At 35.6% G+C, this 21,878-nt stretch overlaps 3 protein-coding genes, 1 non-coding gene and 1 pseudogene across 5 annotated transcripts; 1 reads left to right on the forward strand and 4 right to left on the reverse strand.

The window, feature by feature from the left end:
• Nucleotides 1–2,442: 2,442 nt before the first annotated feature.
• Nucleotides 2,443–2,515, reverse strand: TRNAF-GAA (transfer RNA phenylalanine (anticodon GAA)). Its single transcript has one exon. It is a non-coding gene; the product is annotated as a tRNA-Phe (tRNA).
• Nucleotides 2,516–3,466: 951 nt separating this feature from the next.
• Nucleotides 3,467–7,378, reverse strand: LOC147278352 (DOMON domain-containing protein / dopamine beta-monooxygenase N-terminal domain-containing protein). The gene is made up of 2 exons (XM_086252593.1): nucleotides 7,064–7,378; nucleotides 3,467–6,997 (listed from the first exon to the last, which is right to left on the reverse strand). The coding sequence occupies exon 2, from the start codon at nucleotides 6,929–6,931 to the stop codon at nucleotides 4,199–4,201; it is 2,733 nt and encodes a 910-aa protein (XP_086108719.1). The 5' UTR covers nucleotides 6,932–6,997; nucleotides 7,064–7,378; the 3' UTR covers nucleotides 3,467–4,198.
• Nucleotides 7,379–8,582: 1,204 nt separating this feature from the next.
• LOC147278353 (putative CCR4-associated factor 1 homolog 7 pseudogene) lies at nucleotides 8,583–10,210 on the reverse strand (annotated as a pseudogene). Its single transcript, XR_015123311.1, has 2 exons — nucleotides 10,031–10,210; nucleotides 8,583–9,919 (listed from the first exon to the last, which is right to left on the reverse strand). The product of XR_015123311.1 is annotated as a putative CCR4-associated factor 1 homolog 7 pseudogene (transcript).
• A 4,930-nt stretch (nucleotides 10,211–15,140) lies between these two features.
• Nucleotides 15,141–17,616, forward strand: LOC147278354 (signal peptidase complex subunit 2-like). Its single transcript, XM_086251469.1, has 5 exons — nucleotides 15,141–15,306; nucleotides 15,548–15,699; nucleotides 16,203–16,284; nucleotides 17,078–17,217; nucleotides 17,335–17,616. The coding sequence occupies exons 1-5, from the start codon at nucleotides 15,205–15,207 to the stop codon at nucleotides 17,429–17,431; spliced, it is 573 nt and encodes a 190-aa protein (XP_086107595.1). The 5' UTR covers nucleotides 15,141–15,204; the 3' UTR covers nucleotides 17,432–17,616.
• A 2,016-nt stretch (nucleotides 17,617–19,632) lies between these two features.
• On the reverse strand, nucleotides 19,633–20,922 carry LOC147278355 (F-box protein At5g65850-like). Its single transcript, XM_086250154.1, has one exon. It carries the CDS (start codon nucleotides 20,920–20,922, stop codon nucleotides 19,633–19,635), a length of 1,290 nt encoding a protein of 429 aa, XP_086106280.1.
• Nucleotides 20,923–21,878: the final 956 nt, after the last annotated feature.

The raw sequence follows: 21,878 nt of genomic DNA on the forward strand, positions 1-21,878 counted from the left end.
GACTCATGATACATATATTTTACGAACCATGGGTTCCTCTTGTAATAATCGTAAAATTTTGTGAAGAACATTTTATAGGTTTTTCTTTATTCTTTGTTGATTTTATTATATTGTCAAATTACCATGAAAATATACATTGTTAGGGTAAGAGAATATTTTTTGCCATTTCACATTTTATTTATTTATTTTATGAACGCTACGTTAAGTAACTTAATTTAGAAAAAAAATATCGTGTTTGCAATTAGTATTTAAATACTTTTGGTGAAGATAATAAATTTGTACTCCGATCAATGTGCAAAATTAAAGACATGATTTTGTCTTGTTCGAATCATTAACTCTTAATTTGTCAACAAGGCGGCGCCGACTTTGAGTTAGAAAATATTATCTGATGTGAATCATACAATACATTACATTTTCATGAACACGTGCTATTACTTATATCACATGAGAAATAGACAATATTTCATACAACGTGTCTAGTGTAAAGAGTGTTATACTTCTACGTCATCACATGGCACGGGTTGCACATGTACGATATAATACAATTTACACGTGTATGCTTTTTATCAATAATTACAAATTACTTTAAATGATTTTAAAATTGCGTGAGATAAAAAAAAGACAAAATAGTATATTTATCAAGTTTGTTTATCCATCTTGCATGTTTGGATACAAATTGCTTGAATAACTTATTTTCTACAAAGATAATTTATCAACATGTCAACAAGAAAAAAAAAAAAGTATAATAGGAGTATATGTCCAATAAAAAGCATATATAATGGATAAATAAAATTAACTTAAACTTTTTGTACCATTTTGCAAATATCCTAAAATTGTCGGTGTCATTTCAAATTGTGCATAAAAATTAAGGCTTTGTATGGTAACTAAAAAGGACGACCAAGTTCAAAGCTTGCATGGAAGAAAGATGGCAAGCTCATAAATTCATAATGGATTTCTTGGTTTATACGGGTGGATGCAATGCCCAGATATGATTTTGATGAGCTTTCTTATTTGATAATGACCAGTTAGGCAATTCCATATTTTGCCCAGATGCAATAATAATGATTCACAATCCAATTTTTCAATGGACATTTATTTTTTGAATCCTAATTGAGAGTAGAAAATCTGGAACGTATCTAAGTTGATTATGTATGCCAATTTTTAAATGTTAGTTTCCATAAATAACCCCATACATGGATTCCATTCTAAAATAATAATAATAATAATAATTTTGCTTTCTCACCAAACGTTTTAAGGAAAATGACAATTATCTCCTTAAAACGGAAAAAAAAAATGACAAATAAAATTTGAACTCAAGTAGACTCGTAAAATGGCGTTTTAAAAGTCTCAGCGAGAATAAGACTGACAAGTGTTAGATTACCTTATTACATGATAAACATGTGTATATCATGCATAACCCCAAGACATTTCACCCTTGACCAATTGATTTATCAGTTATTCACGTTTTCAACAAAACTTTTTTTTGTTAAAGAAAAAAAAAAAACTCTTAACTATAGTCAAAAATCTTTATTGAGAATAAGACGAATGAAGTGTTAAACTGCCTTATTGCATGATAAACACGTGTATAACATGCATATAATACAACTTTTTCTTTATATATTTGTATTATTCCTCTTAAATAACTTCAGGACATGGCTCTCTAATGTATTATTTTGGAATGTTATTTATTTATAAAGGAAATATAAAAAAACTTCAAAACATTTTGCTATCAATGACTAACTGTTTCATCACTTGCTAGATTACATGGCAAACGTGCAGCTTCTATTCTTTCAATATTCATATTTTACCTTAAATAAAAGTATTGTTTCCCGTAAATACCCTAAGACATTTCTCTAATGACCAATTGATCTATCAATTTTTTCAACAAATATCTAAAAAAAATAAAAATTGCCCTCTTAAACATAAAGTCATAAACAAAGAAAGACAAGCGGAGTATGAACTTGGTTGACTTTAAAAATGATGGTTTGAGACCTTTGTTGAGGATAAGACGGAAAAGTGTTAGATTATATTAGTATATAGTAAACATGTGTATAACATTTATATACTACAATTTTTTTCTTTCAATATTTGTATTTTCGTATATGAGGATATGTGTATTTCTTAGGGAAGAAAATGGTAAATATGCGTATTTCTAAGATAAACGGAACAAATAAATACTTAACCAAAAAAAAAACTATTTTCTAGTAAAACCCATAACCTTCGACTCATACAATCAATCATAAACTATTTTGCTCTGAATTATTATTATTATTTTTTAAAAACAATCCGAGATGGGGCCCACACCGACCCTATAAAAAAGCCCACGTTCGAGAAAACATTTAATCAGATAAAAAAGCCCACGTAAAAAATGTCGGACCGAAATAATAACTAAAAAAAGCCCATGTCAGACCCAAAGATAAGTGAAAACTGATGGTGAAAAAATGCGGTGAGCGTGGATCGAACACGCGACCTTCAGATCTTCAGTCTGACGCTCTCCCAACTGAGCTATCCCCGCAACTGCTATATGAAATGCAAATACTTATCTATAAATGCATGGTTTTGAAAAGCTAAAACCTAAATAAATGTAATAGTTTTGAGCATGCTAATCTAGAAATTATTTAATGCCAAACCAAATCCAAACCCCTTTTTTATCATAAAGTAGTTGAAGAGATTCCATTATTCCAATGGGGAAGGGCTGGTTCATGACTTTTCCATAAGTTTGGAGTTCCCTAATAACTCTTTCTTGTAAACAAACCAAAATGCCCATCCTGTAGAAGCAAAATCATTTATTTTTTCTCTTAAAAAAACTCTTATGTACGATTTAAAAACACACATCATAAACCCAGCTGCTCTACATAGATTTGGGTTTTTGACTATATAAACGTTACATAAATTACATGATCCCTCCATCTGAAATTAAACATCTATACGGAATTGAGATTTGAGAGTTGAGAGTCTTGAGAATTCATATCGTGCCTAATTAGCTCAAAAATCCAACTAAATGAGAGATGTAAAAGTCTTGCGCCAAAGAAGCCTTACTCAATCATACAACTAAATTGAACAAGACCGAGATAACATCTAAGCCTTTATATAATCAAGCAAGAATGAAAAACAAGAAAAGAGAATCGTAGAACAAAAGGCAAGCACAGTTGCAAGTACGAGGAGACTGCTGAAAAAGAAAAATGCTTTCTAATTATAAGCCTTTTATGCAGGTACCCAATGAAAAGCCTCAGCAACACCAAAAATCACTTGCTCAACCGATTTGATGACAACATAAATGAGATCAATTACCACAGCAAATGAGCAAATTACAAGGAATGGCAGAAGTTGATAATCAAATATACTTATACATATGATACTCACAATGAAAATGTCTCCAAAAGCTGCCAAAGAAGCATATGTTCATACATATAAAAATTAGCAGAATCAAGTTCAACAGATATAATCACTGAAATGCGCATAGGCATGGCCGAAATATAATCACTGCCGAGCAGATAACGGGTTTATAAACAATAACTGAAGAAACACCAAGACATACAAGATAAAAGGAAAAGGCAGAATTATCATTTCCTATCGAGGAGAACAATCAGTTTTAGCTCTTCCTTTTGCCTTTTTTTTGGGAACCTAAAAATTACAAAACTTCGCATTCATCAAATGCTAAAGCATCCACCAATCAAAAGCCACATACTTATTGCTTGGCGATGATATAGACTCAAGAACAAGACAGAAATAACAGCACAGCCAAAAAGAATAAGCATATTGCCATTACAGTGAGTGCAAAACTTTAGATAGCATACTATTTTACAGAAAAAATCACTTCCATTTTTCCTAAAGCAACTCTTCTTTCAAAGGCATGGAAAGTACTTTCACAAATCTAAACTAAATGTCCTAAGCTACTGTGTGCAGCAAGCAACCTGACTGCTTTCGTTTGATAAAAAGGCAACAGATTAATTGATATAACCTTCCACTGTGTAAAAAGATGTATCAAGTATACAAAGTGCATGTCATGGGGTGAATAGTCTTCAGGATGAATGGTTGGAGTTGAATGCGGTGGTGATCACCGGGTAAGCCTCCCTTACAAAGCAATAAGTCCTTTGAAGCAACTATGCAATAAACAGGCCTTCTATTCCCCATATACGTGAGAAAACTCTCAAAATTGGTAAAGAGTAGTAATTCATATCAAAGAATAACTATCTACCTATCTGTTCAGAGGCTCTAATTGAACTTCCATTCTTCCTGATGTTTGTGATTCTTTCTCTGCAAGGGTTCCAGTCGGGCTCAACAGATCAAGAGAGTCATCTTCCTCAAGGTTCCCCAGCACCCAACTGCCTCTTCCAAAACTTCTCTCTCTCCTTTGTTGTTTTTCACGATATTCCAAATACATAACTATCAATGCAACAATCAAGAACCAAACTATTAATGCCCAATTAAGTCCATGAACATTTTCGCCACCATATCTATCTCCTAAATGCTTCATTCCAGTGAAAAGTGCTGCAATACCTACAACAATGGCAGATCTGCCCCCAATCACATGAACGTACTCCCAAAGAAGCCTTTTGGGGGAGGGGGAAACCTCCTCCCCATTAGCCGATTTCTTAGGCCTTAGGTATGCATTCACTGGTTGCATACAAGCCAAAAATATTGCAGCAATTCCAAACTTAACATGTAATGAGCTGACATAGAAGCCCCGAAGCTCAGCAACAGCAAAAAGAAGGGCAAGTAGGACGACTGCCAAACCTGAGTACTGCAAGTAAACATGTATCTGGTACCACCCATCACCCTTAATATGTTTTAAGTATCTAGCCGCCATTACTCCAGCAGGAAGCAAGATACCCCAAGCGAGAAACATCATGAATCCATGTACAGCTAGTACTGGCTGTAAATCCTGCTCCGCTTCTGCAGAACCCCGCTTAAGCAGCACCCTAATAGGCCTACTACTTGTAACGAAATGCATATTTCTATCAGTAAGATGATCATCTGTCCACGTAGCACCCATTGCCCAAATAACTTTAAGAGGAGTAGTGGCATCAATTATGTTTTTACACTCCGGTCTATCACTCTTGCCACATGATGGTTTCAAGGGACGCGTAAATTCGAATGTAATGATACCATTTTCTGACTTGCACCTCACATATGTCAAATTCTCATTTGTTGGATGCACATTCGAGGCATCCTTGCCATCAATCCAGTAAGTGTTCACCCGCCCTTTGCCAATATTATCAATCCAACCCACATAGGCATAGCTATTTTCCATTCCCCTGCCAAATCCTATTGCCAAAAAACCACTTTTCTTCTCAGCACGAGCTGCAATAGATATTTTATCCCCTGACAACGTCCAAAAGAAGGTCACTTGCTGATCATCCAAAACAACACTGTTATTATACATATCTGGCAAACCCCCATCAACCACCTCCACTCTCCAACCCATTTTCTGATCATAGAGAGATTGATAGAATACTTGGTCAGGGGTATTCCTGTTAGGGGCCCAAACTAATTCTGTCGGACTGGCTTGAACTCCTTGAGCTTCCTGCCCTCCTGCATAAATAGTCTCAGTCACATTCCTCTGTGTAGCATTCCCACCAAGCAGGTCCGAAGTAATGTAGAGCGCAACATTATGCCCAGCTTGTATCGAAAACTTGACCGGCACCCCTCTTTCCACTCTCAATACTGGGGCCTCTTTCTTGTTAATGTAAAGAACCTTTGAAGGGTTTGGAGGGTTGGGATAATGCACAGCTGGGCCAGAAGTAACCACAAGTGGGGCCTTTGCATCCGCAATAATGAGAGGCTGATCCTCCTTGTCTTCTGGATCCAAAGGACCTAAACAGTCATTCACATTCTCAGAAACATTCAGCACCAAATGCCCAAAAACCACATTCTGGGGTCCCCCATGATTCTGGGGAAGATAGTAAGGCTGAAGAGTATCTGGTGGCCTTAGCGGTCCCACAGCCCAAATGACATTCATTTTCTCTGTATGATTCACCGGAAAATCATACTTCTTATCGACTGGTTTCAATGGCCTCTGATACCTAATAAACGACACCGCATCCCTCCTCTGCCCGTAAACCAATCTGGTATTGTTCACCGAGCCATTCGGGCCCGACCCTTCGTATCTTGTATCGGGGCAAACCCCTTTCACTGAACCATCCTTGTATATCGTACACTCACTGTAACTTGTGATGAAAAAATCATTCACAAATGGCATTCCGTCCTCTTTAAACCCGGTGACGCCCACATCAGCTCCGAGCATGAGCTCGGAAGTTGAATTCGGGTGGGCCCACCCGAAAGCCATGTAATTCGTAGTCCCAGTGGCAGCCTCCAACCCAATATCAATCACATTCTCGTCAGCACTCAATGTCCATCTCACCCTATAGTTCTTCGACAAAACCTTACAATTCTCCAACATGGTCGGCTCCGTATGAACCCGGGTACGGGTCCCATTCCCCGAATCGGCGGCACTCGAGGGCAACGGTGAAGGAGCGAAATCGGAGCCACCCGACGAAGACCCGTTTTTTAAATCCCCGAGCACGACGTGTCCAAAGTCGGAGGCGGTGGGGCGGTCCCACACAGCAAGAACTTGGATCCGATCCCAGGTGACATTTTTCTTCAAACGCACAATAAAGCTCGCACTTTTGTACGTCTCGTTGAGTTTGTGGTCGGAGACTACGAAGCCGGCGGTGAGGTTGCCGAAATCAGAGGCATTTGCGGCCCACCAGTGCACATCGGAGCCGGAGAGCATGTCGAAATCGGAAACCCTAAATGAGCAATCGTCGATTATTTTAATGGAGCCTCTCAGCTGGTGTTGGAGCATTTTGAATTCGGTTTCATAGTTGACAAGAGGACTGGTTTTGGGGCAATTGGAACCCGGATCGGCATATAATAATGTGAGGAAGAGGTTGAAGAGAAACCCTAGGAAGATGGGTTTGCGAGGCATGAGGGTACTAGATCCGGATCTGATCGGATCTTTGCTTTGCGTGTGTTTGGATCCGAATCACTGGTTCTATGAAATATGAATAATTCAGAGATTAGAGAGAGAGAGAGAGGGCGGAGATAATGATAAAATCACCTGGTGCTGGTCGGAGAAAGCAGAGGTGAGGTGAGGTTGGCCGTCGATGTGTCGTTGGTGTGAAACTTGGTAAAGAGGAGTAAAGAGAGATGAATATGGGGTGACTCGGGTGGGAAAATGAGCTCGACGTGCGTGGCAAGCTGGGAGTGGCACTTTCTCAAAAGTTGTTCGCCACGTTCTCCCACTCTGGCTCGATTGGGAATTTGGAGGAACAATTTTTTTTTTAATTTTTATATTATTGTTGGGAATTTTTGGGAGGAACAATTTCATTGTAGATCCAAAACCATAACCCAAATGAAGTGACAGGTGTTTCTCACTTTCTCTCTTCGCTAATACTCAATGGACGGGGGCACATCATCTTTTCATGCCTATTTCTTTCATTTTTTTTTTTATTTTGTATTTACGGCATTATGTAAAAAGAAAAAAAAATAGTCTTGTTTTATACCGACATTATTATTTTAATAAAAAAAAAAAAAAGAATCCTAGTAACTCTCGAGCTCTTCGAAGTTGAGATGCCAATATTGAAACCTTTTCGCATGATGTTACTGTGGGCAAAACAGCCAGCCCATGCCCATATCATTTAATCGATAACACCGCACAACGTAAGACCAGATAGACTCAATTGAAACGAGGCAATCGACAAGAAAATACAACCGATTGGCTCAAAGGAAAGGGCTGAGAACAACAAATTGGACAATAATTCCATAAACAACAATACCAGTCCTACACATTCATTCTGATGTTAATTAGGTTTTGCACTTGCACTGATAACAACAGCTTCTTCAACATCTATTACATGCACCAACATTTTGAGAGAATGAGTTCTGCTGGCTCCTACAACTTGGACAGCCAGAATGTTACAGCCAAGTAATACAATTTAGAACACTGCAATAATTTAGAAGACTAAAAACTTAAATCCCACAGGATACCGAGAATTCATGTGGTCCACCTCACACATATGGGATTCTTGTTTAAGAATGATGATGAATCGAACCTTGTTATATACTGTATGCACTTTGGCATATGGTTTTAGAAGTGATAGCTGCTACTCTGCAAGCTTCCTCCCATTCCTGCACACTGTCGCTACTCTATCCAAACTTCATAATTTTGGAAACATGATCCACGGCGATCGCCCTTTCAAAGTTAGTTTAAAATTTTGTGACAAATGGAATTGTAAGCAAGGACTTGGCATAAGACATTAACACTAAACAAAATGCCATGCATGAAGGGAAATGACATGATATAGGAATTTTGAGCACATGAAAGGAAAAGTCTCCCACTACAAAACTGTATCATTGTTTTTTACAATAATCAAATAACAATATGAAGTTCGATAAACAACCAACAATCAAATTAAGTAGCACCTCTAAATGGTACTAGATAAGCAATCAAATAACCACAAATTCTAGAGACAGAACAAGAATGCATCAAACCTACTCCCAAGATAGAACTAAATGATGATACTGTTGAGAATGAAGAGAAAGAGCCCCAAATTCGGTTCAGTGGGGAAGAAAACTCATTAAAAGGAAATTTCATGAACTTTTATTGAAACACTAACTGCAATAATGTACAAGAAAATCAAAGCTACATAACCAGTCAAGGCTTCAGTTACAAGCAAGCAAAGAAGAAAAGTTAAAACTAAAACAACAATTCTTTTGCGAAAGTGTACAAAGAAAACTACATGTCTCACACTCGAATAGTCTACAAATATTCATCAATCTTTTTGACAATTATTATTTTTTTTTTTTCAATTAGTACTCTGTCCATTCTCAACACCAAGACCATACAAAACACCTGCATATTTCTGGGCAGAGCCACTAAAAAAGGTATCCCTCAATTTCCTAAATGTACTTGATGTAAGCAAACTATCAGAGCCTGCTTGATGGCACACACCAATTCTTTCCACATCCAACAATTCTGCAAGCTTGTTCAACCCACCATGGAGGCTGTTGCAAAACTTCATCAAGTGCTTGATGTCATACACCACCGGGAAGTAGATCTTGATCAAATCAAAGAAACCCACTTGGCTGTCAGGCAAAGCCCGACAAGTCAACAGCTTAAGCAAGTATCCAAAATCATACCCACTATGGAAGGTAACCCAATGCACTTCCTCATTCAAAACAACCCCTGAAGACATCAAAAGCTCACCAAACCGATTCACATCAATACCCTTCTCACTGTTCTTCTTAAAGTCAATCCCACATTGACGCAATACCTCGATCGAATCGCTGGCGAAAATGTCTTCACTCACGTTGAACTCGCGAAAATTGAATTGCCAAAAGAAAAAGCTGTCAGTCCCACAGGCAGGAAGATTCCCATTCTCGTCAGAGAAAGTGAGACCCAACTGAATCAATTTCAACATATCAACATTGTCTTTCAGGGTCTGGTAGTTATAATCATTGATGTTCTTAAAGCCCCCAACCGGGCGAAGAACCACACCGGGGAACTCAGTGTCCATTGCAACATAGTTATACTTGTCAACAATCTCACGGATTATACGAAACTCTTCTTCAAGATTATCATTCCACACCTCTCGGACTTGAATCGAACCCCCTTTCGGTAAAATCGACATTTCCAATTTACCAAATCAAGAAACAGAACGACAAATACTATAAAACCCAGATCTGTAAACAAAGCCTAAGCGTTCAAGACCCCCAAAAACAAAAAGAAAACTGCAACTTGGTTCAGTTCCAAAACGTCAAATTGACAAACTTTTTCCCGCTCTAACCAGATCTAGAACAAGCCCAACAGCACACAAATAAAGGATCAAGAAGCAGTGAGAACCTCAGAACCTGAGAACTGGATCTTCGGGATTGGGTCCCCAAAACGACAGCGACTCGGGGAATCCACTAAGATCTGAAACAAATCGAGTAAAGAAAACATAAATCAACGACGATTAACAAGAGTATTCAAGCAAGGTACTAGTCGGAGCCCTAGAAAGCGAAGTGATTGGAGAAGAGATCTGACCTTGGATTTGAGAGCCTGAGGATTGAGATAAACAGATCTGGGACTCGGACACAGTGGTCTCGGCTTCTCCGGATAGAAACTTCTAGGTCAACGAACTCAGAGGCTAGAGAGAGAGAAGGGGTTGGGGTGAAGAACGTGGCTTCAGACCTTTACTAGGGTGGGTTCTTAACGACTGAGTGGACACAGCCGAAAGGAGAAAAGGACCAAAAGGTGATGTTGCCAAAGAAATGGATCAGGCCCTTAAACGGCGACGTTTTGCTCCGTAACCAAAAAACGACACCGTTTTAAAGCTTTTTCTAATCATTTTTTTCATCCATATGTATTGGCCGCAGAATTTATTTTAAAAAAGAAAAAAGACTTGTTCAGAATTTTCTGATCCAAAATTTTTCAAAGTCCTACTTGATAGGCCACAGCAGTCTGCAGTCAATGGGTTGAAGTCGTCTCATTCATTTTCAGCCCAAGTTTTGGACCCCCTTATACGGTGACAGCGAAATCACTCAAATTTGAATGTTCGTTACTCTTTGGGCTTTTATCAAAACTCAGTAGCCGAAGAAGAGAGACAACCACTGAAAACGAACCTATTCTAAACTTTTAGGTAAGTCCAAGTGAAAAAGAAATAAGATTATTGTAACATATTAAGAGCTCGATTCTTTCTACTGTAATCGCAAAATTCCATCACATTATTTGATTCATTTATTTAGTGTAACATGGAATTTTGGGGCTAAGTCAATAATAAGTATGGAGGCCACCATATGACATATAAATACTAACTATTTTTTGTTATCTTGCAAGGTGGTATCCTAAAATAGCTTCTTATTTAGATGCCATACTTTTCTGTATTATTATTTTATTCAATCTTATTTTAAAATTTGAAATTTTCTTAAATTTAATTTTGATTATAAGAAATTTTTTTTAATTTATAATAAAGTCATTCTCTAATTTAAAGGGTATTTGTCTCTATTTGAAGGATATTTACCCTCCTAAGATGTAGAGTGAATTTTATTAAAACCTAACATAAAGCCGTAAAAAAAATAACTTAATTAAAAACTCTAAATCAATAATGATCTTAATCTAAAAAAAATTTATAAAATAGACTATATTCTAAATCTTCCTTTAATTTATTGGTCTTTTAAATGTTCTTAATCACTTTCTAATAAATATTTTTTAATCATGTCATTTTATTGTATAATTGTTCACCTTTTCAATGAGACCTTCTAATTCATTTGTTTTTTTGTCTCTCTCGCTCTTGCTCAGTCAATGTTTATAAACTTGTAATGAATCTTTTTTGCCCTTTTGTGGGAATCTTTTTTTGTTTGTGGGAATCTTTTTTCATTTGAATAACTTCCATTTATTTGAAGAACTTAATTAGTGGTCAAATCACAGCCAATTGGTGTCACACTGCAGACGAACTGATAGAACCTTTTAACTTTTGCTTTATTTTTTCGTGGCCCAAAAAACAAATTTGCTTTTTAAATTCTTTTAAGTTATAGCCTTATAATTTTGGCCAAAAAAAAAAGTTATAGCCTTATAATAGTCTAGAAACTCTAGTCACGTACTACTAATTTTATTATAATACTATACATCCTACATTTGCACAGTATTTCATTTAGTGATATATACCTCACTCTATAACTTATTAATTTAACAATAAGTAAAATAATACATATAATGACACATTATTTACTATTCAAATCTAAATAAGTATCCAAATTTAGAATGCAACCCTTAATATTATCCAATAAGAAATACGCTTTGGGCATGTTTGGTATATCGTATTAGACTTTGAATAGGAGTAAATAGTCTATGTCAGATGTTTGGTGTTAACTTGTATTATTTAATTATCTGACTATATAAACTAGGGCTGGGCGCTGTGCGGTTCGACTCACTTTTCTCCCGGAACCGTGCGCCGCACCCGACATTAATACACGGTGCGGTTCGGTGCTTAAAACCGTGAAAGAAATAAAAAAATCAAACCAAACCAAACCAGACCATTCAAGATGCGGTGCGGTGCGGTTCTCCACCGTGGTTCTAAGCCTAATGGGCTATTATTTAGATTAGCACTTTTGGGTCTCACATTTATTTTTTTAAGCCTAAGCCCAATTATTTAATGATGCAAACTCATCCTAATTAATAAGTTTTGGCAACAAAAAAACAAATTTACAAGTTAATTCAATGAACTTAACCAAAAAGACTCACACATTAAACTTTGCTTAACTTGCTTAGTAGTTAAAACTTAAAAGTTAAAAACAAAATCAATTATACAAGTATACAATCAATGACTACAACTACAAGTTAAGAACCTGCTTAAAACAAAGTTACTAACTTACTAGCTACTACAAGTTATAAACATGCTTCAAAATCAAACAAATAAAGTGACTACAAGTCTACAACTTACAAACCAACCAAACAAAATAACAAAGTTAACCAATTAAGTTAATTAACTTACAAACCAACCCTAAAATATAGCTACGTTAATATTAATTATAATATTTTATTAGGGTTTAGGGTTTATGGTCTAAAGTGTATAAAAATGTGTACAAAAAATGTATAAAAAGTATATAATAATGGTATAAATATATAAAAAATGGTGTATATATGTATAAAAATATTTTTTTGCAAATATGCGGTGCGGTTCGGTTCGGTGTGGTAAAATAAGGTGTAGAACCAGAGAGAACCGGTGATGTTCGGTTTTTTTTGCGGTGTTGACTTTTTCTGGTCAACGCGGTTTTTTGCGATTTTTTGCGGTGCGATTCAGCCGGTTTTGGCGATGCGCGGTTAAAATGCCCACCCCTAATGTAAACCAGACTAGATTTTTAATATTCTCCTTATCTGACTAATTAATACAACCCACACATCCAGGATTAGATAATACACACTTAATTATAAAGATCTGAGAAAACAAAAACACGTTTGAAAACCAAGAGACGCTCTTTTCAAAAACACCAACAACAACTATCACCTCCCCATCTCTGAACTCGCGTCCAACCTTGATTTCAAACGCAATCGTCTCCTTAACAGCAGGTCGGATCTCGCACCTTCAGGCACCATTCTCTTGCTGGCTTTGTGCTCTAGTGTGACAGAAAAGCTTCATAGTGTTTGACTAAGTAGTTAACATGACAGCAACCATTAATCCGCCTACGACCATTTGGGTTTACACCTATGGTCCTATACTGGCATCTTCTTCTATTTCAATGATTTCATCACTTATTCAAAAATCATGATTACCCAAGATGCCAGTGCACAACTGTTTATCTGTCATAAAGGCCCAGTGGATGCATGAAGCCCTTACCAAGTACATGTTCCTCATATGTTTCTAATAATAAATGAGAAAAGCTTATTGCTAATATATGTTTCATATGCTCTGCATATGAGCCTTCTCCATCACACCGTTTTGGTAATCACCTGCAAATTTTGAGTTTGTGAATCTTCTTCGTCACACCAGAGCATGAAGTCAGCAAGAAACAGTGTCGAGATGGGCAATTGGGCAATGATAGTGGTGGTTTGTGAATCTTGTCAAAAATTATTTGTGTCATATAGATTTCAATTTTCACTAAGTTATCAAATAATTTAAAAAAAATAGTCTGATATTGCTATCCGACGAAGCACCAAAACACAATATAACTTAGTCAGATTATTTATCCGAAATAGTACCAAACGCTTGATAATATTTTGGATAAATAGTCAGTACTCTCCAGAACAGATTAATACTATCCGATAAAAATTAGTCAATACAGTCCGACGTACCAAACGAGCACTTTTATTATTATGTTTAGGATAAAAAGTAACGTTGAGTGCTTGGTTGGTTATGCTTCTTTGTTGTCTATGGAGCACAAAGTCCCTCCTCCATCGCTTCCACCTCCTCTAAGTTTAAGACCTTCCTCTAGTTCTGCATTAACATCTTTAGTGTCACCAACGGCCCCTTTTCCAGCTTTTGCACCGAATGGATGTTTGTCCAATAATTTTGCACACGATCCACCCGAAGTATTAATAGCTCAATGACTCATATTATCCAAAATGTAATTGTAGTTACAACATTATAACTGCATTATATATCTTCATAAAAATATTAAACTAATTGTGGGAGAGAATAATTTTACAGCCCATTTAAATGTAAAGCTCGAAATAAGGGATGAACCCAACCAAGAAATGATCCTAGGGCCGAAAGGAATCTTAAATCTCAAGCCTAGGAAAAGTGGTTGATCCCAGCCTGGGTCCGTGTTAGTGAGTAAGTCAATGAGTCATTTCAGGTAACGTATACAAATAAGTGGATAAAGACCACGTGAAGAAAGTGAGGGATGAACGTGAGGTGTGGGAAGCAAGCAATCTATGCAAGAATAACATGATCGTTTACGCGTGGAAGATAAATTGCTTGAACCTCAAGTTAGTTCAAATTACAAATAACGACGTTAGTTGTTTATCAAGGAAGACAACTCATTCTTTTGAACATACTGAAATCAATTAGACACCCACTTGAGCGTTGGAGAACCTTTTGCATGTACTCCATCTACCATTCAAAAATAAATCAAGATCCAACAACAGACAACGAGCTCAAGCCCATTTGACGATCCACAAGTTCATCACACTTGTAGGCCAAATTATTCTTCCTTTAAGATTTTGGGTCAAACACTAATAAATCTCTAAAAACATACTTAAATACATTATAAAAAATTGTTATCAAGCCCACAAAGAGATTCAAGTAGAATATAAAGAAAAGCAACTGCAACTACAGTTGTGTTGTAGTTATAATCGACGAACAACCAATATCTATGCCGAGCGCTTGACAGGTAAGATCCACCTCACGCATGACGAAATTGTCGTTATTGTTACAAAATTTAATTATCTCTAATATTAAAGGTAACAAATTATTGTATTATTGCGTCATGTGTTGTAGGTCCTTTTAGAGCATGTTTTATGGAAAAATCTTATTGCTATTTTGAAGTGAGTGACGTGGAAAAGAAATCCTACGTGCATCTTTCTTTATCGACGTGGCCAACTTTTATAGGTTGAGTGATGTCAAATACTCAAATCACAGTAACAGTTGAAGCGCCCAATTGCCCAATTGCCCAATTGTCCAAAGCAAAAGCTAGTGAGTGATACTGATATAGTGATATGCATGTCTTTGAGAAGCAAAACTGAAAATTGAAACGAAGGGTTCGCAAATTCCAAATTCCAAAATGCAGGAGACGAAGGCCGAGAGCAAGACCAAAAACCCTAAAAAGGCCAATCTCTCAGATCCCGGCTCCATCAAACACCTTCTCGACGAGTCCGTCTCCGAGGTCTCTCTTTCTCCTACCCTCAATTTCTCTCTTATCTCATTTTAATTGGAATTCTGGCATTTGCTTCAATTCATAAAAGAATTCGATCCATGTGTTCCACAAATCCCTATTTGAATTTCCATATATGCTTGTGTGAACATTGTACGATTATCAATCTAATTTATTGATTGGAAGGCGGTTTGGAGTGATTAGTGAGTTATTTAATTATGTTTTGATTTATTTTAAGAAATGGGTTTTGTAGATTGTTACGAGTCGCGGATATGTGGAGGATACGAGGTTAAGTAACGTGAAGTTGTTGATTGGAAGCATTATCATAATCATTGCTCTATTTGCTCAGTTCTACAACAAGAAATTTCCCGAAAACCAGAACTTCCTGATTGGATGCATCATATTATATCCTTTTTTCCATGGATAACACCTAAAATCAACTTTAAGTAAAGAACATAGGTACCCTTTGGTACTATTTTCAGATAACTTTTTTGCATATTCAAATGTTGGAAACTTGGAATAGCCAAAATGAGGTGCTAAATATGTTTTCTACATAATTTTATCATGATTTATATCCTTACTTTCCATATTTGGTGAGTTTGTGAAGTTGGTTTCTGTGTTCCAAAGTATTTTTCCAGAAATTCCAATTTCCAGTGGTGCCACCCTTGAGACCATGTTTATGTGTTGTATCAGCAAAAAACGTTTTGTTTGAAATACATGGTTTTAAAATGGGTTTTCTGGAGAACTCATAAACGCACTTCTTTCCGAGGACTATGTGAATCTGAATGGGTTTTCTGGAGAACTCATAAACACACTTCTTTCCGAGGACTATGTGAATCTGATTGAAACTGTATATCCTTGTTTAAATGGTAATACTTTCAAGTTTGTTTCATCTTTGACTCTGGCAAGTATATTGTGGTCAATGGGATATTACAGCTGATCTCATACACGAAGGAGAAAGATGCAATCTTGTTCACTCATCCTCCTGTGGTAAGCTTATAATCTGCATTTAGAAGGATTTTTCATATTTCATATTTCATATTTTTTATTTTTGTAGTTTTTTCTTTTTGAAGTTTTTCTATCACATAGTCTATTGAGGCTTGGAAAAGGATAGTTTTGAGAGTGATTCAGATGGTTTTACAGACATTTTGTTTAAGATTTTAGTACTCCCCTGTTGCTGTCTCTTGTGTGGTATCAGTATGGGGTGTGAGGAAGAAGAGTTGAAGTCATTAACAATGTTGTTTTATGTCTTTGATGCTTGAATTTTCACATGTTGTGCAGTCGGTTGGACTGTCTTGGGTTTGATTGGTGGACATGGTTGGTTGCATGTATGGCATAATCAAACTCTCAAGTGTTGGTTGGTTGATTTGCCTAATGTGCAGAATCTGACCCTTTAAGTTGCACTTATATGAGAGGTCTTTCTTTTTTCATGTTTAGTTTTTGGATCCAGATATTTGAAACTGGGTTTCATTAATTGATGGTAATTTGTATTCTGTCAAGTGCCTGTCATATTGATTTTCGTTATGGGGTCAATATGGCAATATAGGGAAAATTTTCTTATTTGTGTTTATCACTTTGATTTTAATTTCCAACCTAATAGGTAGATAATTTTTAAAAACTTATAAGTTGGATTTATTAACCACTTGGAATTTGGGGCTGACACTTATTATTCAAGATTTAGATAACAGAGAAAAGTATGGAATTTGGTAATGTTGCCTTTTGGAGAAAAAGAAAAGAAAATTGGTTCTGTTGTCCATTTCTCATTAGTATTTCATTTGTGCAGGGAGCCTTTAGCACTGGGTTGGTGGTGTCTTCCAAATTGCCAAGATTTTCTGACTTGTACACGCTTACAGTAGGAAGTGCAGATCCAAAATCAATATCTGCAAACAGACCAGTGGAATTCACAAAGAGCGTTACGCAGTGGTCTCTCTCTCCCTCTATCCCTCTTATTTCATTCATGTGTTTGCATTGCTTCTTGGAGTTTCAATCACACTACTAATATATTCTGTTCTACTTTCTCTTTTTATATCATCGATTCAGGTTTACCAAGGATGGAGTATTAGTGGAAGGCCTGTTCTGGAAGGAAGTAGATGGACTAATAAATGATTATGCAAGAGAACCAAAGAAAAGCAAGTGAAGTCCGGCTCTGCAGGGACTCAAGGACCCCCATCCGATTCAATTTTCTCATACAGAATGAACTTTTGCTAGTGTTGTCATTTAGGAGGGTGTATTCAATTAAGATTTTAAATGACTTTGGTGGAATTAAAAAGTTTGATGGTATTCAATCAAAACTTTTAAAGAGTTTATAAAAGTCTAGTGGTATTCAATCAATACTTTTAAAAAGTCCATGATATTCAATTAAAACTTTTAGAGAGTCTATAAAAGTGACATGGTATTCAAAAAGTCATTGACTTTATTAAATGATAGACTTTAAAAGACTTTCATAGACTTTGTAGTGTAAATTATGTTATATCAAAGTCAATAATTCTCTAACGTTCCCTCTGCAGATCTCAAAAGATTTCAAATATTAAAAAGCTATTAAAAAAATGATATTTATTTATTTTTTAAAGAGTGATGCTAAACCCCCTAATCTTATTTCTTCACCCACCTCTTAATTTATTTTTTTCTAATTACTATATCCTTTTATATTAATTTTTTTTCTCTCTTATATTTAATTGACTCCTCATCCAGGGTTGGAACCAATAGCGTTGCCACAATGCAATGTAACAACAAGATATTCAAACTAACCACTTCACAGTCTTTAAGTACTCAACAAAATCACAAGATTATATATTTATAATTTGAGAAATAATATTACCACCACATCATATAATGTTCTTAACCTGTCAATTCAATTAGACAAATTCTAACAACTCGTTAAAACACAATATTTGACAGTCTAACAACATAAAAACATAAAATTTAGAACACTTATAATAAATTATGGAACAAAATAATTTTGGTCCCTACAATTCTAGCCCCAACTTTTTATATTGTTTGCAATATTAGGACAATTTATAACACATGCATCTCGGTTTTGAAGCTTATCTCCATTCCACTCACTTACGAAAGACAAAAAAATAAAAAACATATTGGAGAAATCCTAAAATAAATAATAAAAAATTATATCAAAATTATTAGAAGTCTATAAAAATCCTTCAAAATCTATGAGAAAAGTCAGAGAAACTCTATATAGAATTCTGTCAAAGTCTATGTGGAGTTTATGAAAGTCATTAAAAATCCATCAACTCTACCAAAGTCAATGACTTTTAAAAACTCTACAAAAGTCCGTTAAAATCTTAATTGAATACACCCCCTTAGTATAACAGGTAAGTCGTCATTATGAAATGAATAAACATGAAAGATAGTACACACCACCATTTATATTGAACATTGAACATTGGGGTTCCAAGAATATTTGATCCAAATTTGTGTGTGCCAAGTAATTTCTTTGATGTGGGTTACATGGTACGTAACCTTTATACTAACCTTTGCATAGCTAATCCACTTTGGTCGCTCAAGCCTTTTGTTTCTTTCTTGAGAGCTGAATATTAAGACCAGTGCCTGTCTCATCGCGATTATTATGGAGATGTCTTATTGTTAGCAAGCTATTCCAGCCTTAAGAACCTATGATCTTGGAGATGTCTTATTAGATATTGTTTAATCTTGTGCCAAAAATTATGGTAAATTCTCGTTATTTCACATTTTGGATCATATGAGAAAGAAAAGTAGAGACAGTTGGGTTTTGAAAATTGAAGTCAGACAGCCTGCTTCCTTTTCCATCAAAACACATTGCCATGATTTAAGGAAGTTAGGCTCGAAGACTGAAGATGCATGATTATTATGAAGATTGCACAGTGACACAAGTTGAAGAAACAAAGATTTTACTTCGGCTGCTACCAGTATTACTCAGCACTGTATGCCTCAACACATCTAAAAAACAATACATTAATATCACTATAAAATCATATAATCAGACATCTTTCAACAATTACTAGCAGTGGTTTAATTGGCCAACCTTCATCTAATTATCCAGTACCAACCCTAATCTTTTCTATTATCCGATAAGAGAATCCGGAGGAAACAAATGAATACATAACAAAACATCCAAATTAAAGAGAAATTACAAATTAACTGAATATCACAATAATAAGAGATACTTCCTCGATCTAATGGAAAACTGAACCCTTGTGCTACCTTGTCAGATAAAAAGAATCTACTCCCACTTGCTTCGGCTTCAATCAAATAGCCATTATTTATTAGAGGGCTACCAATTTCCTGCTTCATTTTCAATCAAAACACATTGCCATGATTTATTATTATTTTTTTTCAAGGAAGTTAGCCTCGAAGACTGAAGATGCATGTATCCTCCCCACCCCAGGTTAATATTGGATATTCTACAGGTTTCAGGGAACCCAATCTTAGATCCAAACAGTATGCATAATTATTTATATTCTTGTAGTTGGACATTGCCTTGAAAAATATGCCATGCTCCCACTCGCCACAAGTGCAAATCTCTTTTCCAAACTCATAAGGCCAAAATTCAGGTCTTTCTATATTTATGGTGTAATCTAGTGTCCACTCTTTCTTAACATAATCTTTCAACACCCATATCTCGATATTTTGACGTTTTGAAGTACGCACGATGGCCATAGATCCTCTTAGGGTAAGAATGTATAAGTGCCTGCTCTTGCTATATGGCTTGGGATGAGGAATCCAATAAAAGTCTTCTTTCTTGAAGTCAAAAGAAAGTATATGCATATCACCTTTACTTCCTTGTCTTGTACCACAAGTCAACCAATGCGTGTCTCCATAGGCACTTACATTTCTCAAGGAGGAATGTATCGCTATGTGATTTAAAGCAAAAGGAACTGCGGGTATCACCACTCGCCATGAGCTGGTGCCCAATACAAGAACTTGGGTATGGAATTCCTCTACCATGAAGGTCCGTTCCGCATTATAAATCATTTGTAGAGAAACACGAACAATCTTGTGGGTGCTTGTTATATTATCAAATCCCATACCGTACCATTCGGACATGGTTTCGCTGGTAGTACCTGCACCATACTTTGTAACTTGGAAGTTGCTATTTGGGAGCTTTAGAACTTCTCCCCTAAGAGGATTGATCAAGAAGCAACGTCCATGATCCGTTTTATGTTTCAAGCAAACCAAGTTGCCAAAAACAAAATGTGTACCGTAAATTTCTTCGTTATTGATCCTTTCGTTTGTGGACAAAATCTTTGAGAAATCAATTGCGTGTTGGTCTTTTGTCAAGGCGTTGCCATCGTATTTCAGTGATTGCAAGGCCGTTTTCTCCCCCAAATTCTCAATACCATCGCTGAAAGCATATACATATATTCGAGCAAAAAGCATGAGCTGAGGTGCTTGATCAGCAACACCCTTGGTAGTAGTAAGTAAACGCCTGAACAGAGTAGTAGAAAAAGGGCCATAAATTACGTTAAACAAGGTCTTAGAGACGCATTCGATGGAACAAAGTGATTTTACTGGCAGTCTCAAAAAGATGTCGACGAGGATGTCAATGGGTAGGTCCATCAAACTTAAATTTGCGTTGCTGCTGCTACATGGGTATAATGTAAATTTCCTCATTCTCTTCTGGGTCCTTGCCATTTTACATCCTACTCAATAAAAAAAAATAATTAAAGAGTCAATAACAACCTTATACATATATATACTAGCTACAAATTCGTCTCAGTGTAGGATTAGGAAATAGGAATCCTACTCCCAACCGGGAGATCAAAACATAAGAGCAATGGACTATTTAGGATCTAGATCCTCTACTAATTACTTTTGTGTTAATTTCATATTAATCAATCAAAATTACATCATTTTATTGTGTAAATATTGTATAAATATAATATACAAATATGGTATAAGAATTATAGAAATAAGATATACAAATTTTACAAATTTGACATAAGAATGGTGTAAATATAATACACAAATGGTAAAAATATGACATACAAATGGTACAAAATGAAATGCCTAAAGTTTATTGGAAGAACTGAAGAAGTTTCAAGCTTAATTTGGTGTTTTTTTTTTTCTCAACTTTATTGGCAAAAATTCCAAATTTGAATTTTACCTCCTAAATAACTAAAAAGTTCATGCTAACGCATCTGCAAAAACTCATTGATATGTCATTCTGTTTTTTGACGAATAGTGCTTGGTGTTTTCTTTTTTTATAAATTGTCATTGTTTAACAGTAATTATTATCATTGACATTGGTATTGACAATGATTAATCGCATGAAAATGATGTTTATAATTATACATTTTATCTTTTTGTTACATAAACACGTGAAAAAAATAATAAAACAACGTAAAACAAAGAAGTCAAATTTATGGAGTTAATATAATAAATATAGAGAATATTAACACGGTAGGAAATTAATATAACAAATATATTATAAATTGACCCTATAAGTAAGGTATTAAATTTCGAAATTTTGGGCGAAATTTCGTTGAAAATTTCATTTTTTTAGAGTTCCGAAATCAAAACACATGTTTAATAATTTTTCAGGAAGATTTCGCCGAAATTTTTGAAATTTTCTATTTTCTCCAACTTCA

Source organism: Dryas octopetala, chromosome 7, assembly GCF_963921425.1.
Source record: "Dryas octopetala chromosome 7, drDryOcto1.1, whole genome shotgun sequence".
NCBI classification, from domain to species: domain Eukaryota; kingdom Viridiplantae; phylum Streptophyta; class Magnoliopsida; order Rosales; family Rosaceae; genus Dryas; species Dryas octopetala.

Excerpts from the sequence above, each read along its gene's own strand:
- LOC147278352 (XM_086252593.1), bottom strand. The coding sequence starts at position 6,931 with ATGCCTCGCAAACCCATCTTCCTAGGGTTTCTCTTCAACCTCTTCCTC.
- LOC147278354 (XM_086251469.1), top strand. The coding sequence starts at position 15,205 with ATGCAGGAGACGAAGGCCGAGAGCAAGACCAAAAACCCTAAAAAGGCC. Across the intron at positions 16,285-17,077 it reads TGTTCACTCATCCTCCTGTG|GGAGCCTTTAGCACTGGGTT; the intron begins GTAAGCTTATAA and ends TCATTTGTGCAG. Across the intron at positions 17,218-17,334 it reads ACAAAGAGCGTTACGCAGTG|GTTTACCAAGGATGGAGTAT; the intron begins GTCTCTCTCTCC and ends TCATCGATTCAG.
- LOC147278355 (XM_086250154.1), bottom strand. The coding sequence starts at position 20,922 with ATGGCAAGGACCCAGAAGAGAATGAGGAAATTTACATTATACCCATGT.